We start from the raw sequence: 18,952 nt of genomic DNA on the forward strand, positions 1-18,952 counted from the left end.
TCCAACCCCCACTAAGACCTGAGGGCCGACTGTTTCTACACCTTTATTTCTTTGTGAAAAGAGGGGAAAAAGGAATAAAATATAAACAGTACAGTTGACACAAATAAACCACCGGAGTGGGGGGTGGGGGGAGGGAAAGGGAGGGAAGAGGGAGGGAGGGAGGGATAGGGTCCCCATCTCAGCAGCAAGAGGCAGTGACCCAGATGCTCACGTCTCTCCCTACAGGGCAGGAGTGACTTCTTGCTCCTGGCTGCAGTCCGGCCCACCGTGTGTCCCTCAGCCTTTGGGAGGCGGCCGGATGCCGTCTCCCCAGGCGGCTCAGGGAACGTGTGTAGGGCCAGGTCTGGGATCAAGCCATGCAGAGGGAGGGCTATCATCACCTCACTGGCTTCTTGAGGGAGGAGCTCAGGGAGGGCTGAGCTGAGGGTGGGCTGGAGGCTGGGCACTGGAGGCCCAAGCACTGGCTCTTCTTCCAGCATCAGGCAAGAGACAGAACTGGAGGAACAGGAATGGGCCGGCTCAGAAGCCCAGCCTGGCCCTCTTGCGCCCCTGCCCAGGCCCCACCACCCTCTCCCCATCCACCCGCATGTCTGGCCCCCAGTCCCTTACTGGGCACTGCCACCCTCCGGCCCTCCTAGGCCCCTGCCAAGGCACTACCATCCTTCCCTCCTGCCACTGCCCGCCCACCCGCAGCCCACCCGCAGCCCGCACCAGTCAAGGCCTCCTGGGCAAAGTACTTGACGTCCACATCCTGGTCCTGGGTCAGCTTCTCCAGGACTGGTTTGACCTCGATCTGCAGGGTGCTGGAAGCAGAGGGGAAAGGGCTGGAGCATGAAGCAGATGGGGATCCACAGCTGGGAACTCAGTTCAGGACTGGCCACCCCCTGCCGAATTACAACTTGCATCTCCAGCTGGCTAGGGATGCTGAGCCACCCCTCACCTACATTCCCTTCACACACCCCTCCCCATAAGGCTCGCCACTGCCACTGCCGTCTCCTCAGTTTACAGTGAAGCCGACACTGGGAGGAAGCAGCAGGGAGCAGTGGCAGCTGAACACAGTGGTGCACATCTGGAATCCCAGACACTGAGGAAGTCCTAGCAATAGCTGGGCGTGGTGGCACCCGTTATCCTAGTGGTGTGAGCAGCATGCACAGACCAGGCAGCCTGGGCCACACATGCACTCTGTGAAATATAACAATGGCAAAAAGCGCTGGGGGCATAGCTCAAGTGGCAGAATGCTTGCCTGGCGAGGTCAACCCTCAGTATCACCACAAAGGAAGAAACAATGTAGCTGGAGAGGAGCATAAGAACAGCGAGTCCCAGCTCACCTGTTGTGGAGGATGGGCCCCATCTTCTGCGGGGAGTTGGCCACATTGAAGCGTACGTTGGCGACGGGGTCCCCTGCCATGCGCACAACAGTGAGCAGCATGTGCTTGGTGGTGATGTCCTGCCCACACACCTCCAACAGAACCTGGCCAAGCATGGGCCCACGATCAGTACAGTCAGCGCCTGCCACCTGGGCCCGGGTGTCAAGGCTATGCCAACCTTCACTGGCATCCAAATGGAGTGCACAACTGACACCATCTCCCCGCAATTACGATTTACAATGAGCTCAATTTGAACACGCAGCCAATGGTGTGTCTCACACCAGCTCACCCACGCCCAGGCCAAGGGTGCCAGAGGCCTGGAACCCGCCCAGCTCCAGATGTGTACCGCTGGCCCTGGCCCTCGGCCTCTCCACTAGCAAGCTTGGTGTCACGGCGGGGCCGTGCGAGCCCCTCCCCTGGCAAGCCAGCTCCTGGGTGCAGGTGTGGCACGGGCTGCACTCACGTTTATGCAGAAGAGGTTAGTCATGTGGTACAGATAGTTGGGGTCTCCAGACATGGCCAGCATCTTGGAAATGATGGTGGCATGTGCCCACTCCTTCCCGAAATTCTCCACCAGTTTTTTGAGGTTGCTAGTGGCTGCCGCACAGATGGCATAGACTGCAAGGGGGACAGGAAGGCCAAGGGGGAGATTTAGAGTGGGTCAGGGCTCAGCGCCAGCCTTCCCCAGGGTTCCAACACTGGGGGGCAGGGCACAGACAGAACAGTGGGGTGGCTCCACCCTCTGGCTGCCAGCTCCTTCTGGCAGGACTCACCATGGTCCACCAGCCATGCCATGCACAATGAGTTGAGTTTCTCATCAAAGAATTCCACTCCCTGCCAGAGGAGAGAGGTGGTGAGGGCTCTGGGGGTGAAGGAGGCCGGCCTGCCTCCTCTCCCCTCCCCGCCCTACCCGGCATGACCTGGATCGGGCACCAGCTACTCAGCCGGCAGCGGCATGTACTCGATGATGGCCAACTGCACCCACCACTTGGAGCCCTCGGCTAGCTCCACAATGGCTGGCAGCAGCGACTGGGACAGCTGCCAGCTGCCGATCACCTCGTTCATGCAGTCCAGGTTGGAGATTATGTTCAGCCGCACCTCCAGGCACTGCAGAGGATGGGGCTCCAATAATGCCTGGTCCAAGGTGGCCCCGAATGGGGGGAGGGGAATGCCACCCCACAGCAACCTCCTACAGACCTGCCATCTTCCGAGGGCCACTGCCCCAGCCCCAACCTGGCCCTGGGGATACCCAGTGGACTCCAGGATGGCGATTGATCACCTGGGTGGGAGACTGGGGAAGTGGAGATTCACCTCGTCCTTCAGCTGGGCCAGGAAGAGGGGCAAGAGGTGCTCCATGGTGTTGTCTTTGCCCAGGATGGGAGAGAAGCCCATGAAGATGGAGGCCAAGGCAGACTTCATGTGCTGGTTGGCATCTGACACCAATTCCTGGGAGGAAGAAGGGAGGGAGGCCCCAGGGGACCTGCTTCAGTCTTCTCTGCACATGATTGGCAGGGGCATGAGGGTGGGCTGCAGGGTCCATGCCTCCATCTCCTTGCCTGCAGCCTGTGACCCAGGTGCCTGGAGCATTTCTACAGCCTGTTCTGTGCCCTCTTTCATGCCCAACTGAATCCTTCCAACAAACCGGTTACCTTGATGCATGGCAGGATCTGGGTCATGATCATGTTCTCCCGAAAATCCCCGTAGACGTTCTCACAGAACTCTGCAGGCCAAGATGGGGGATGAGATGGAGCTGGCTGCAACTCAACCCTGAGTCCCCGTCCTCAAGCATGGGTCACGGGCAACCACCTTTCATATTGTGGGAGCCTGGGGCCCTCACCTCGGCCTCGAAGCCCTTCATCAGGTTCTGGAAGGCAGGCACCAGGTCTGTCTTGGTGATCTCAGGCCCCACTGCTTTCTGGGACTGTAAACCCAGAACCAGGGAGAGGTGGGGCATGTGGAGCAAAAGGGGTTTCTGGCAGCCTCTCTCACCTATTGAGGCCAAAATCCAGGCAGAAGCGATGCAGAGATGTGGAGACTGGGGAGGCTGCTCTCCCCAGAGCTGGGCCTCATCCCCAGCAGTGTGCGCCAAAACCACAGACATTAGTTCACATTATCCCAAGTGGGGCTTTCGTGACCAGATCCAAAAACATGCCAGCGATGCAGAGTCTCCCACTTTTACATTTCTACTAAAATATAGTGGGCTGAGTCACTAAATGGGCAGGGAAGCTAAGGAGAGACTTCTCAGAAGAAGGAAGAATGGCAAAGAAATACACGAGGAAAAGCTCATCATCCCTGGGCATGAAGGAAGTACAAATCAAAACAACCATGAGATTCCATCTTAATCCAGTTAGATTGGCCAGCATTGTGAATTGGAAAAAATGCTCATGGGGAAGTGGAGAAAAGGAACCCTACTGTGCAGCTGGTGGGAATGTGAACTAGTGCAGTCACTCAGCACAGCAGTCTGCAGGTTCCTCCAAATACTAAACACAGACCTTCCCTACCACCCACTCCTGGGCATCTACACTGAGCATCATGACAAGGACATCTGCACACCCATGTTCACTGCCACACTATTCACAATAGCCAAGATATGGAAACAGTCCAGATGCCCACAGTATAGGAGTGGACCCACAAAATGTGGACAATGGAACTTTACAGAGTCATTAGAAAGAATAAAATAATATCATTAGCAGGGAAATGGTTGGAACTAGAACAAATCATGCGCACTAAGGTAAGTCAAGATTGGAGATTAATGGTGCACGTTCTCTCTGATATAAGGAAGTTAGATCTACAATGCACTAGGATATGACAAATGCCACAGGATTCCAGAGACTCACACACAGTGAGACCAAAGGAGAATAGTCTTAGGAGAGAATCACAAAGACCCAATGCCTAAGCATCTCTTCATATTTATATAAAATATTACACATGCTGAAACAAATCCCAAGATGTAGAAACAAGATACATATATATATTTTGGTTTTAGCTTTTGATACTTCTGTGTTCTTTATCTGATAAAGAGTCTGTTCTCGTGTTATCTCTGGGAGGGTCCAGGGAGGGAAAAAGAATGGAAAAAAAAGGGCATCCATGGAGCTCACAGGACACTGATGAAAGTGAACGGCACAACTCGTGGTTAGAGATGGGAGGGAGGGGCTGGGAGGGAATGAGAGAACAGCAGACACTCACTGTACAAAAAGGAAATGTCCTCATTCTCTGACTCATGCATGCCATTGTAATCCCTCTGTACATCCCCTCTATAATAACAGTACACATGTATAAAATGGGCTGTGCACAGCAGCTCACACCTACAATCTAGCTAGCTATACAGGAGGCAGAGTTAGGAGAATTGGAGTTCAAGGTTAGCCTAAGCAAAGGTGGAGATCCTAGCTGAAAAATAAATCCAAAGGGTGAGGTGTGCCTCAAGAAGGGGGGCACCTGCCCAGTGAGCACAAGGCCCCAGTTCACAGCCCTAGTTGCCAGTATGAACACACGTCTGGATGAATGTGTGCCTAGTGACTCTGCCTTTTCTTGGTTGCCAGAGATGCCTTATGCTTGCTCCTGACCACCGCTTGCTCCTGACCACCACCAGAGCTGATCGGTCCACACTAAGGGCACACAAAAGGGTAGCCCTCCAAGGGCCTCATACTCTTTTACCAGTGTAACTGATATGAAGTGCTAGTGGGCAGTCCTGTTTCTACCTCAGCTCCTTTTCTGTCTGCAGCTTCCACTCCTGGGCAGGACAAGAGTCTCGCTTGGAGCCCAAGACAGAGAGCTTCACTTTCCCACCTTTCCAGGTCCTTGCCCTGTACAAAGCATGGCGAGGGACAGCTTCCCAGTGTGAATGTGCACCCCTGACCCTGCCAAGATCCAGCCCTGGCTTTTCTGCCCATGGACGTCACGCTGTATGCTCCCATGCAGGACAGACATGCATCCCACTTCCAGTCAGCCTTGGCTCTGCCTGTGCACTGCAGGCCTCATGCACCTGAGTGAACTTGTCGGCCACCATGTAGCACCAGAACTTGTCCTTGGCCAACTGGTGCAGTGTGGGCATCACCAGGGCCTCCAGGGCCTCCTGGAGCAGGAGCTGGGCGATGTTCACACACGCCCCCACCACTAGCAGCCGCACGGAGTCCTGGGGAGCAGAGGGGTGCTGAGTGCCCCTCTGAGTGCTGAGGGGCAAAAGGGCAGAGGGCCCAGTGGCGGGATGGAGGGAGGGGCCAAGGAGGGGGGAGAGAAAGGGCAGAGCAGGGACCCACATGTTCATCAGAGGCTAGGTTGGAGAACATGGGGATGATCTCACTCTTGACATTGTCCAGCTCTAGGACCTTGGTGAACTCCCCCAGCTTGGAAGCTGTGGCCCGCTGCACCATGTGGGTGTCATCTGAGCAGAGGTTCCTGAAGTTCCTGGGGATCCAGAGTGGCACTGGACAGGAGGAACTCAAGGAACCAGGAGAGATCAGAGGGCGTGGACCGTTGGGCTCCATGGTTGCTGCCCAGGGCATTGAAGGCTTCATGCAAGATAGCAGGAGGAGGAGGAGGGGGGCCTTCGGCCAGGGCAGCTCAAGGGAGCAGCAGGTAGGGTTACTGCACATTCACGCACCCATGAGAGGGAGGGTACTGCCACTGAGGCCCAGCAGGTGAGCTGATCCGAGGGGACAGCCAGGAGAGGTGGGGCAGGCGGTGGCAAGGGAGCCCGGGACTCACTGGTGGAGTTCTGCCTTCACAGCGCCGGATGCTCAGGGGTAGCAGACGGAGAAGAGGCTGCAGGCCGAGGTGCGGGAAGTGAACCAGTCGCCCCCCCCCCCCGCTAGCCGTTTTACCAGGGGCACAAAGTGGGCTTCGAGGTCAGAGGGCAAGTGCTCGTGGGATATGGCCCACAAGCACTCCACCACCTTGTACCACACCACCGATCCTCCACAGTGGCCAAAGACTCCAGCGGGCTGCAGGGGTGGGGAAGGGGCAAGTGGCAATGATGATATGCTCAGCCCTCCAGCCCTGAGGCCATGCCCCTGGACAGCACCCCACCCCTCTACCATCCCAGCTCCATGGCTCCTGTCTCTGCCCCGGGGATGGGAGCAAGGCCCTGCATGCCACTCACCAGCAGGCAGTGCAATACTCTGGGCTCCCCAGCAGGCCGGTGAAGGTTCCCAGCTGCTCATCCAGGACCTGAAGGACCTCATCCTCAGTGTAGATGGTATCAGTAGGGGCAGGGCATTCCCATCACAGCACACTCAGGGGCCCCAGCACCCTGGGATCCCGGCCCCAAGATGTGCAAGCTTGCTGTGAGTACCCACAGTTTTCCCATATGGCCAGCACAGAAAACAAGATACGAGCTGGGGGTGGGTGGGGGAGCATTGCATGACAGAGCCACTCTACACCCCTCAGGGAGGGGAGACAGAGTCCATTCCTGTGCAACACTGTGGCAAGCAGATTTCCTGTTCAGGTACAGCTTACACTCTCAGCACTGTTCTCTGCCAAAAATCCTTTTCTATCTCTTCAGACTCCGTTCAGCTACTGCCTCCTGGAGACTTTGCAGGCTGTCCCCTCCCCCAAGCCTGCCTCCAACCATGGGCCCCTGTGCCCAGCTCCCACCTGAAGACAGTGCCAAGCCCAGCCACAGTCTCAGGCCTCAGGGTTGGGCAGGCCAGGCTGGGGCACAGGAGATCTTTGGGATTCTTCCTTTCTGACCTAGGACTTACCACAAGAAGTGCAGCATCCAGGGCTCAGAGCACCACCTCCAGAACCAAGACACTACACTACTGTCCTTTAAGATGCCAGCCTGGCATTTTGCTCTAGCCCACAATCATGCTGCAGTAATTGCTTTCAAAACCAATCCTACATGTTCTGCAGGTGTGAGGCCGAGGCTTCTGCTTTTCTGTTGGACAGCACCACCTTTTCCCAAAGACACGGCACCTGCCACATGCGACTGGAGAGGCTCCCAGGTAGCAAATCAGGAGAAGAAGGGACCTAACACCCCTTGGGGCTCTGACCCCACATGTCAGGAACCCAGGCGGCTCTTGGTCTGAAGCTACCACATTCCCCCCATCCCAAGCCCCAGTTCTTTCCATCCAGGCAGGCAGAACATTGTCTGATGAGACTGTCCTCACAGCTGACACTTAGGTGTTAAATGGACTGAATGCTCTCCATGTCTCTAGCACGAGTCACATGACTGTGTCCACCTGGCAGAGCTCGAGGCAGGTCTCAGGCTGGGAGTCTCACTCCAGGGTTGCGGCTGCCTTCCAGCAGACTTCCGAGAGGACATCCTGCCTCCACCTTCTTCTTCCTCAGCCTTCCCCTCAACACAGTCCTGCAGTACATAAAGCTTGTCTACCTGCCCCTCAGCCTCTGTACCCCATCAGGGCCCCTGCCGTGGGCTTCTCTTATTAAGCAGAAGCCATCTCCAGGCACCCCAACTGCACTGTGCCCCAAGAGTCCCCACCTGTAAGGAAGGAGAGGAGTTCACTTCTGTTCCTTTCCACTCCAAGAGTTAAGGCGATGGTGGACAGCTTGATGCTGTTCAGGTGAAGCTGAGGAGAGAATAAGGAGGGAGAATGTCAGTAATCCCAGACTCAAGGGAGCTCCACAGTGCTGGAAGTAGATGTTCAGCACACCCACCATGCCCTCCTCTGACCTGGAGCTCACAGTTCAATAGAAACAGTTTCTGAGTTCACGTAAGATCACACACGCTACCCACCACTGGATACTACACCACATACTCCACTTAGTAGCTGCAGCTGCATAGCATGCATGCATCCATGCTCTGGGCCAGGCCCTAGACAAGGCACAAACACCTGCGACCTCACTGAACCCTCAAAGCAATCGTACAAGGTCTGAAGCTGGCTCACAGTGTCAATCCTGTGAGGCCCAGCACAAGGCAGAACCTCTCGCCAGCTGACAGAGCTAAGAGGATGGCTGGCAGAGCAGGCATTTAAACTCAAGACATGTGACTTACGGTGATGATGAGAGAACAATAGGATACTATTACTACAAAAACAAAAGTCATGTAGGCTGATGCACACCTGTAATCCCAGTACTCAGCACACTGATGTGGAAGAATCGAGACTTCAAAACCAGCCTGAGGTACATAGGAAGATCTTTTCTCAAACTAACAATGACAAGAGAGGGGCAACCTCAGCCGTGTTTTGGGCAGCACCATGGGTGAATAAAAACCTGAGACTGTACAGGTGGGTCTGGGTAAACAGTTTCTGGCTCATTAACTCCCTCCTGAATGCAGGCCATAGGACCAGAGCTTGTTTTAGAAGAGGGCCATGGAACTACTGCGCCCAACGTTTCCATCTCAGAGCCATCACAGTAGAATCCTGATCAGTGCCTGATGGTACATCCCAACACCCGTTATGGGACGGGTCCAGCCCAATGTGCCAACAGGAGGGCCACAGGGTGCAGGTGGAGGCGCTGCTAGGCCCCCAGCCTGACCCTGTCTGCACCCTGTCACACCCTTTCTGCTTGATCACACTTTGACACAGTCTTCCAAATCCAATGAAATCTGCATTTAAAAAAAGTACAAAATGAGAGGGAAAAGCACAACATTAATCAAGTGTTGGAACTCCAGCACACACTTGAAGATCTCTCAGCAAGAGTAGATGCAGTTAAGGAAGAAACCCTGAACCGAAAATCAGAAGACCAAGTTTTTGGACAATATATAGAAAACCTCATGTCTGCTTCTAGTGTTTTCCAAACAACTGACATGGAAAGCAAAGGAAAGTAAGAGTTCCCTTCTAATTTACGGAATTGCTGCTTCTCTCTCCCTCTCTCTCCCTTTCCTTCTCTCCATCCCTTCCCCCACCCTCCTTCTATCTCCCCTTTAAAACTTGGGTAGATTCCAAACATTACAGTACCTTTGTTTGTGGCTTCATTGAATGTTTATGAAAATATTTTCAAATCTAGGCAAAATTAACTACTTAACAGGAGACTTCCATGAGTCTGTGTATTATGTTAGTCTAAGAAAATGTGCAGATGTGTTGTAGAGACTTTATAATTAGAACTGCATATGTTTATGAAACTTGAAAATGAATGTTTTATTGAATTTGCTTTGATACATAGGCTTAGTCTTTTACTACACACTTACTTAGTAAGATATACAAGAAAATAACCATGCTGTGAAACTGTGACCAAAATCATGTATTGAATGCACAGCTTTATGTATGTACCTGTTCACCATTGTGTGCCTCTCCCCCATCTGCCTCATCCTCCCCATTTACCTTCTCCTAAGTCAAGATAGTTTCACATTTGTAAAAGTACTTTGAGTAGTAATCACCTGACAGTAACCTAATCCGTAAGTCCTGAACTTAACCAAAACCTTGCCTAAAGTTTGTCAGTTGTACTTTCTAATAATAAGATAAGACTGATGGTTTCTCTTTATTCATTTGAAAACAGATTTGGGCTATAAAGAGGATTTTAAGTTGAAACTAAATTATCAAATTGAGATCTGTTTAAAAACAAAAAACAAACTTGCTTCTGCACCAAATAACCCACTTGCTATCTGAAAAGATAAGAATTTTGGTTATGGGCTGCGAAGGTGGCTCAGTGGTAGAGTGCTTGCCTTGCATGTATGAGGCCCTGGGTTCGATTCCTCAGCACCACATAAAAAAAGAAAAAAGCCGGAAGTGGCGCTATGGCTCAAGTTGTAGAGGGCTAGCCTTGAGCAGAAGAGCTGAGGGACAGTGCCCAGGCCTAGGGTTCAGGCCAGAATGCTGGATTGAGAATGTTGAGTTCCCTTGGCACCATGCAGACCTCAGTTTCCCAAGCCAGAGCCTCTGAATGAGACTCAAGGTACAGAGAAGATAGGAGATACCCATGTGTCTATGGGGGTGATCCTCTTAGGCCAGACTGTGGTTGGGTTTGTGGGTAATTTGTCTCTTCTCTCCCATTATCTATTCCTTTCCTTAATGGAGAACAGGATGAGAGCCACAGACTTGATTCTTAGGCACTTAATTGTAGCCAACTTCCTAAGTCTTCTGGTGGCTTTGGGCTGGAGAATTTTCTTCAATGATGTGGGGTGCAAAATGATCTTCTATCTTCACCGAGTGGGCAGGGGGGTATCGATCGTTAGTACTTGCTCCCTGAGCATCTTCCTTGCTGTCAGCATTAGTCAGGGAGACTCCAGGTGGGCAAGGATGAAGGGGAGAGCGCACAAGCACATTGTCTCCACCATCTACTTCAGCTGGGGGGGTCTTCCTCCTGCTGTGCATTGTTTGTCTTATGTACATGACTGGACCCAAAGCGCAGGACAACATGATGAGCTTCAAGGCCTATGGATACTATTCTGCAGTGTGTCATGACCTAGCTGCTGATGTGCTGCACGTGGCCATACTCTCGGTGCCTGATGTTCTGTGTCTGGGGCTCATGCTCTGGGCCAGCAGCTCCAGGCTTTTTGTCCTGTACAGACACAAGCAGAGAATGCGACACATCCAGAGGACCAGTTTCTCCACCAGAGCCTCTCTCGAGTCCAGAGCCACCATAAGCATCCTCCTCCTGTTGAGCGCCTTTGTCTCCTTTTATACCATGTCCTGCATCTGTCAGATTTGCTTGTCTGTGATTTACAACCCCAGCCCTGTGTTGCACCATATAGCGGAGTTTACTATGGGCTGTTTCCCATCCCTCAGCCCTTTCCTGCTCATGAGCAGACACTCTACTCCCTGCAGCCTCCTCTTCACCTGCCCAAAGAAGAAGAAAGTGGTACTCCCCTGAGGACCACCAAGCTTGCATCTCTGCTGAACTTTGCTTTGCCATTCAACCATCTCCACACCTAGAGATAGAGGTGTGCACACATGTCCACACATGCACTTTTGCGTGCTATATATCTGTGTGTGTGTTCATCTGTCTCTATTGTGCTGGCCCACAAAATTATATGAAAGTGGAAATGTTAGATTTTGAAATAATGCTTATTAGGTCACGTCAACTTCCTCCAGAGAATCTGCCCCATTAATTGGTAGTCGTGTCAAATTCAAGATAAACTGGTCAAACTCACCTAACGTGTTCCTAATTCCATTTTGAGTCTTTGATTTTTTTCTTTCTTTCTTTAATTGTTCCCTATGCAATGAAGCAAATCATTCCTAAAGCCCCTTCTGTTCTGGAGAAGAAAGTAGTTGGAAAGAAAATAACAGCTGGCAATTGTTTCTAACATATTTATAAGATGATTTCTATGTTACTTTGTATGTCCCTCCCCCATGGTATAACCCATGCTTTCACTGTATTTGATGTTAGTATAATTTGTGGAGGGGAAGGGAAAAAACAAATTGTTTAACTAGGGATACAGGTGGACCCATTGCAACAATGAGACATACAAGTCGTTATGTCGAAAAACGAACTTTACAACTTTGGTGTGGTGGGGGGGAATTGGGTTGGGGAAGGATGGGAGTATGGGAAGGGATTGGAAGGAGAAACAAAGAGGATTCAACAATGCTTGATAAGAAATGTAGTCGTTATCTTGCCCATATAATGGTAACTCTTCTGTAGGGTATTCTCACAATAAAAAGAAAGAAAGAAAAGAAAATAGCAGCTGGGTGTTGGTGATTGATGCCTGTGTTCTGAGTTCCTGAGGAGGTGAGATCTAAGGATCACAATTCAAAGCCAGTCTAGGCAGATAACCCTCTGAGACCCTCATCTCCAATAAACCACTAAAAAAAAAAAAAAAAAAGAACAAAGGAGGAGGCTACAATGCTTGATAGGAAATGTACTCATTATCTTGCCCATGAAATTGTAACCCCTCTGTACAGTATGTTCACAATAATAAAAAAAGAAAAAAGAAGAAAGAAAACATGGAGGTTGTGCTGTGGGTGAAGTGGAAGAGAGCTAGCCTTGAGCAAAATCACCCTAGGGACATAACGGAGGCCCAGAGTTCAAGCCTCAGGCCTGGCACAAAGAAGGAAAGAGAGAATGAGGGACACAGACACACAGACAGACAGAGACAGACAGAGAAGAGAGATTGCAAGCCAGCAAAGAAGAAGGAAGGAAGAAAGGGAGGAAGGGAGGAAGGAAGGAAGGAAGGAAGGGAGGAAGGAAGGAAGGGAGGGAGGAAGGAAGGAAGGAAGGAAGGAAGGAAGGAAGGAAGGAAGGAAGGAAGGAAGGAAGGAAGGAAGAAAGGAAGGAAGGAAGGAAGGAAGGAAGAAAGGAAGGAAGGAAGGAAGGAAGGAAGGAAGGAAGGGAGTCCTGCTGGTGTAGCTCTGACCACAAACATCAAGGCTTTTTCCTGACAGTTACTCCCTTAGTCTTGTCTGTGCTTATTTCTTCCACATAATATATTTTCACAACTCTTTCTTTTCCTTGGCAGTCTATGTTACATATCTCTAGACTCTTTGCTAATTGAACAAGGACCTTAAGTGTACTTTGAAAAGCACATTTTTTAATATAAAGTTGTTTTTAAAACACGAAGGCTCCTTGAGAAAGTCCCTTGCTTGGCTATTGTGACATTTCCTGCAGTGTTCCTCATGTCCCTTGTTATGAGGTCACTTTACCACAGCCTCTGGGGTGCAGGTCAGGGCTGCTGTGCTGAATGACAGGCAGGGCCCTCTGATCCAGGGCTCTCCACCTCCACCCTTTTCTTCTCTGGAATGAATATCAGGGTGACAGCAAGCCAGAAGTAGCACTGATGTCCCGGGGACAGTCACCAGCCCTGAGCACAAAAGCTCAGGGACAGGCATCAGGCCCTGAGTTCAAGTTCTGGGAACAGCACAGAAAAGGAAAGCAAGCAGATGGCAGGCCTGCCTCCAGGAACCATCCAGGGACTATGCTGGGTGTTGAGTGGACTGTGGGCTCTGAGCCAGGCGCCTCCTCCTGATCCTGAAATTCCCACAGCCACCCCACCACAGAAAGGCTTGAACCACAGCCCCTGCCGTCCCTGCACTCCCTCCCCCCACACTGGCTTTAGCCAGATTCTGTCCCTCCTCCACGCCCATAATCCAGCCCAAAGTCATTCTCCCAGCACAGGCGTGCTCTGGTCTCCTTGGGGAGCTGTCTGGTGTCATCATTAACCTCACACACACCTGGTCCTCTCCTGACCCCTGGTGCCCTGTCCTCAGAGGTCTCCCCATCTCTGTCACCTTGGAGAGTGTGGATGTGGACTTAGCCTCCTGACCTAGGGGCATCGTGCATCCTCCACTAGCTCCCTGCCTTCTGAGGGGACGCAGGCTTTTCCTGCACCCACCCCACCCCCTCTCAGCACCCGGTCCCCAGGAGCACTCCACCCTCCACCTGCCTGACACTCTGTCTTGAGGATGATCCAAATCCAAGACAACCCTCCCCCCAGGCTTCCCCTCCCCCACAGCGCTCAGCAATGCTCCACGTGCTTTTTCTCTTTTTTTTTTTTTTTTTGGCCGGCCATATGGCTTGAACTCTGGGCCTAGGTGCTGTCCCTCAGCTCTTCAGCTCAAGGTTGTGGTCTGCACCCCACCCACCCCTGCAGTCCACTGGAAGCACAGCCGCCTGTCCTCATGCTGACATGCAGCCCTGCCTGGACTCGTTACTTCTGGAGAGTTCGCACTTTCAGGATGTCTCTCTCCATCTCTGTCTCCTTTTTTCCTGAGCACCCTCAGTTCTGCGCCACCATTTTTATGAATCCCTTTCCTGTCTCCTGTGTCCTTGCCACGCCATGGCCAGACACCTGACTCCTGCTCCCCTGCCGCACACCTGCCAGCCACAGCTCACAGCCAGCTCCTGACTTGGCTTCATTCACAGCAGCACCTGGTGACTATGCTCAATATGAAGGAGGGATGAGACAAACTCACCTCTCACGCGTGGGGATGACTTGAAACTCCAGACAAAGCCTTTCAGGAAAAATGGGTTGTGACACAAAGGTGTGATTCAGCCTGTGAACTGGCTGAGAGGTCAGCTCCCTCCCCCCACCCTGCATCCTTAGCTTGGGGGCTCTGGGCCCAGCCCCTTGTGCACCTCCTGCTGGTAGAGCAGGCCACACTGTGGTGGCTATCCTCACAAAACCACCAGCCTGGCGAATCATCTTCCATTGCAATCAAAACAGCAGAATCCAGAAGGGCCAAGAAAGTCCTGGGGAGATTTTGGGGGGAAGGACTTATGCCAGGTCAGATCTGGGAGTAACCATTGACTGACACCTAGCACAGGCGCCATCGGACTTCAGTTCCTGGTTCAAACCCAAGTCCTGGCATGATGGTGGCCACTATTGCACACTGCACACACCTTGCCTTGTCAGGTCTCGGCCGGACTGTATCTACCTTCCCATTGCTTCTACTTCAGTAAAATACCTAACTACTCACTTCTTACAGCTGATAGTGTGTTGGCCGAGAAACCTTTAAAGCAGATGGATCCTTGGTATAATGACTTTTGCAGGGGGGTAGGAATCAGTAGTGGGCTTGAACTCATGGTCTGGGTGCTGTCCCTGAGCTCTTTTCCTCATGGCTACCACTCTACCACATGGAGCTTAGTGCCACTTCCAGTTTTCTGGTAGGGAACTGAATAGTCTCCTGGACTTTTCTGCCCAGGCTGGCTTTGAACTGTAATCCTCAGATCTTAGCCTCAGTAGCTAGGATGACAGGTGGAAGCCAACAGGTGTCCAGAGTCTTACTCTTCAAATTGTCCAGGACTGGTTGAGCCACACTTGCAATTATGGGTGGACTGTAATGTGGGCATGGTGCATGATCTTTCAATGCATTGTTGAAATTACTTGCAGGTATGTTATGAAATATTTTACATCTGTGCTCTTCAAGGAAATAGGTGTCTAATCTTGTCTCTAGTCTGTTCTCATTTTGGTATGAGACTGAATTTCGTAGCATTCTTTCTTTCCTAGTTTTTGAACCTGTCTGAGGGACATTGGTGATAACTCTGAACACCTGGTGTAACCCAGCAGTGAATTGATATAGTGCTTGATTACAGATGAACTTATGTGATTAAAGTCAAATTGGATCAAACAGGATGGGTCCTACCTGCAAAGACTGAATCCATTCCTTTTATGTTTTCTAATGTGTTAGACTAATTTTCTAATATATTCCCCAGTGACAATTTGAATTTAAACTGTTATGATATTCTAGGTTTCTTAGTTGATGCCTTCACTGTTCTTGGATGAAGGCTTGTCAGTCTTAGCTATCAAGGAAACTTCTTAACTTCACTGATTTATTTTTGTCTGTCCTGAAGCTTGAACTCTGGGCCTGGGCACTCTTCCTCAGCAATTCAGCTCAAGGCAGGCACTCTATCACTTGAGCCATAGTTGCCACATCCAGTTTTCTGGTGAGATGAGTCTCATGGACTTTCCTGCCTCGGCTGGCTTTGAACCATGATCCTCAGATCTCAGCCTGCAGAGTAGCTAGGATTACAGGCGTGAGCCCCCAGGCCTCCACTTCTTTCACTGATTTTTTTTACACTGTTCATTTAATCTCCATTTTTTTTTCATTTTTACCCTTATATGTGTGTGTGTGTGTGTGTGTGTGTGTGTGTGTGTGTGTGTGTGTGTGTGTGTGTTTATATGTGTGCCTCTCCTAGGGCTTGAATTCAGGGCCTGGGCACTGTTGCTAAGCTTCTTTCGCTCCAGGCTAGTGCGCTACCACTTGAGCCACAGCTCTGCTTTGTACATTCTGGGGATAGTTTATTGAAAATGAGCCTTGTGGGGCTGGGAAGGTGGCTCAGTGGTAGAGCTCTTGCCTTGCACGTGTGAGGCCCTGGGTTTGAATCCACAACACCACATAAGCAAAAAGAAAAAAGCCGGAAGTGGCACTGTGGCTCAAGTGGTAGAGCACTAGCCTTGAGCTGAAGAGCTGAGGGACAGCGCTCACGCCCAGAGTTCAGGCCCCACGACAGGACCCAATAAATAAATAAATAAATAAAGAGAAAATGAGCCTCGTGGACTTTTCTGCTGACTTTGAACTATAATCCTCAGATCTGAGCTTCTGGAGTAGCTCTGATTAGTGGTGAGCAGCCATCAGTGTCTGGCTGGCTCTATCCTGATTTTTATGATTATCTTTGTATCCACTGTTCTGAGTTTGCTTTTAGACTGTGCTTTGTCGTCGATGACATTTGAAACACCTGACTTTTTTCATGCCAGGCCCAAACAGCTGTAAATTCCCTCAGAGAAGCTTTTGCTCCATCCCAGCGGTTCTGGAAAGTTGTGGTATGGCTTTGATTTTTTATTTTGTAAACTTGTTCCTTCATTTGATCCTTAAGTCTTATGGCTGACTTTGGGCTCGACAGCCTATCACTTGATGAGAGGGGGGTCTTAAGCCAACATTCTAACTTGGTCTGGACTTACCGGTCCATGGCATCCAGTAGTACTAGTTCATGATACCAGGGCAGCAGTAGGCATCTGTGTGCTGGCTCGCTGTCAGCAGAGGGTGACGGTCTTTATCTCATCAACCTAACTTGAGTTCGATGTCTCTTCTGCTTTCGTGGGACAAGCAACTGGGGCTTCCTTTCAGGTCAGTACCCATTTGCTTGGGACAGTTTTCCACGCGGAACTTTCAGTTTTCAGGCTTGGCTAGTGAAGTGTCATCTCTATGCAGTGTTGGTTTATAACTGGGCTGGGCCAGCTCTCCCTCCTGGCTGGCAGGCACAGGGTAGAGCCGGGTCACTGCTTTACAATTCGGGCAGGTATATACAGATCTGGACAATACTGTCAGCTTTATGTTGTATATCAATTCCCCACCACCAAATAGCTCCAAATTTTTAATATACTTTCTATTGCCATCTACTCCTTTCTATCTCCTATATTTGTCTGTTCTACTAAAAACCAACTTTCCATGAAGAACAAAGCCTGGATGGAACTGGAATTCATTATACATCTTGAGAAGGAAAACAAGCCAGAAAACAAACGTAAATATGTTTTTCCCAGGTATAATTTAGACTTTAAAAGACACAAACCTAGCCATGTGCCGTTGGCCCACTCCTGTTATCCTAGCTACTCAGAAGGCTGAGATCTGAGGATCATGGTTCAAAGCCAGCCAGGGCAGGAAAGTCCATGAGACTCTTATCTCCAATAAACCACCAGAAAACCAGAAGTGAGGCTGTGGCTCAGGTGGTAGAGTGCTCGCCCTCAGCTGAAGAGCTGAGGCACAGCAGCCAGGACCAGAGTTCAATCCACATGAGTAACCAAAAAAAACAAAAATGATATAAAGCTGTAAAGGAGACTCACAGTGATGTCCTCTACCACAGGGGCCCTGGGTTCAATTCCTCAGCACCACATAAGCGAAAAGAAAAAAAGCCAGAAGTGGCGCTGTGGCTCAAGTGTTAAAGCACTAGCCTGAGCTGAAGAGCTGAGGGACAGCGCCCAGGCCCAGAGTTCAGGCCCCACGACCGGACCCAAAAAAAAAAAAAAAAACTTTACTTTTGGCTCCCAACATCTCCCCCATCTTTGTTTAAAGAAGCGAACCCGCCTGTCTTAGGTTGAGTGGATCACCTTGTCTGCCTTACCCATCATTGCGAACTTCTGAGTGAAGCTAAAGGCCCTGTCTTAGGTTCGTCAGACTGGCACCCCCTCTTACCCAGCTCTGGCAGCACTACCTCTCAGTCGGAGGGGATTCATTTATATGGAGCTTGATCTTATGTAGCTGGCTGACTAAACTCATAAGAGAGTTTGGAGTGCACATATAATACAAGGAAGGCATAGAAAAACCATCAGCAAAAGCATTCCCAGGCCAAGCAATGACATTAGCAATCCTTTAACATAAGTTAGGGAAGGAATATAGCATTGAAATTGTTTAGTTTGTTAGCAGTTTTTGCCACGTCAGAGTCCAGAAGTAGGGTTTGTGTAGTATTATGAGCAAGCTGATTAAGATAATGGGCTGTTTGTACATTTTGTGTTAGTGCCACAGCAGCTGCTGCTGTGGAGGCAGCTAACGAAATAAAGGCCAAAACATCAGCTAAAGTAGCCCAACAAATCGACGAGGGCACAATAGTTCTTTCAATTGTCTTAACACCTGAATGCCAGAATCTTCATACTAAGTTTCAGAAATATTTACAGGAAGCATAACAAAATATGGTTGTCTAACAATAAGTATTCAGTTATACCGCTATACAAGCAATTAGTAAAAGAACAATTAGAGCCGGTAACATTATAATAATTAGCACCCACAGAAATATTAAACAGTCCATATATAATGACATAGGGTGGTGATTCACAACTCATAATTATTGTTTTAAAGGATGAATTGGGCCAGGTTATGTTGTTGAGTGCAGCCAACAGCATCCAAACATGATGTTGAGGATGCCCATTCATCTACCACAGTCCGAGATTGTACTTATTAGTAAGATTAGCTCCAGACCAGTCCATTAATTGAGAGTTAGTTCCAGAAATATTGGTAACAAATGGCTGTACATACCTGTACCTTATTGGATGAGGCTCTCCTGTAGACACTACTATTTGTGAAGAATTAATGCAACAGGGTATCATATAGGATGGAGTAGAATTTACATGAACTGGGTGTTCAGTTGGCAAAGATGTCATCTGCATATTGTAGATATGATTTTTTTGTCTGGGATCCAAATTTTATGAGTCATGGATAGCATTATAATACAGCCTAGAATGGAGCCTTAGAGCTGGTGATAAAGCATAAAGGAGTTCCAATGCCTGAAGCTGAGATATTTCCCATCTTGGTGTGCTGGATGAAGGG

At 50.2% G+C, this 18,952-nt stretch overlaps 1 protein-coding gene and 1 pseudogene across 1 annotated transcript; one reads left to right on the forward strand and one right to left on the reverse strand.

Annotated features, from left to right (window-relative positions):
* Window positions 1-383: 383 nt before the first annotated feature.
* On the reverse strand, window positions 384-9,546 carry LOC122110575 (annotated as a pseudogene).
* A 727-nt stretch (window positions 9,547-10,273) lies between these two features.
* On the forward strand, window positions 10,274-11,075 carry LOC122110576 (vomeronasal type-1 receptor 4-like). Its single transcript, XM_042683161.1, has 2 exons — window positions 10,274-10,436; window positions 10,549-11,075. The coding sequence occupies exons 1-2, from the start codon at window positions 10,274-10,276 to the stop codon at window positions 11,073-11,075; spliced, it is 690 nt and encodes a 229-aa protein (XP_042539095.1).
* The last annotated feature ends 7,877 nt before the right edge of the window (window positions 11,076-18,952 follow it).

This window comes from Dipodomys spectabilis, unplaced genomic scaffold (genome assembly GCF_019054845.1).
Source record: "Dipodomys spectabilis isolate Male_0828 unplaced genomic scaffold, ASM1905484v1 ptg000080l, whole genome shotgun sequence".
NCBI classification, from domain to species: Eukaryota; Metazoa; Chordata; class Mammalia; order Rodentia; family Heteromyidae; genus Dipodomys; species Dipodomys spectabilis.

Excerpts from the sequence above, each read along its gene's own strand:
- LOC122110576 (XM_042683161.1), top strand. The coding sequence starts at position 10,274 with ATGGAGAACAGGATGAGAGCCACAGACTTGATTCTTAGGCACTTAATT. Across the intron at positions 10,437-10,548 it reads CAGGGGGGTATCGATCGTTA|CTGGGGGGGTCTTCCTCCTG; the intron begins GTACTTGCTCCC and ends CATCTACTTCAG.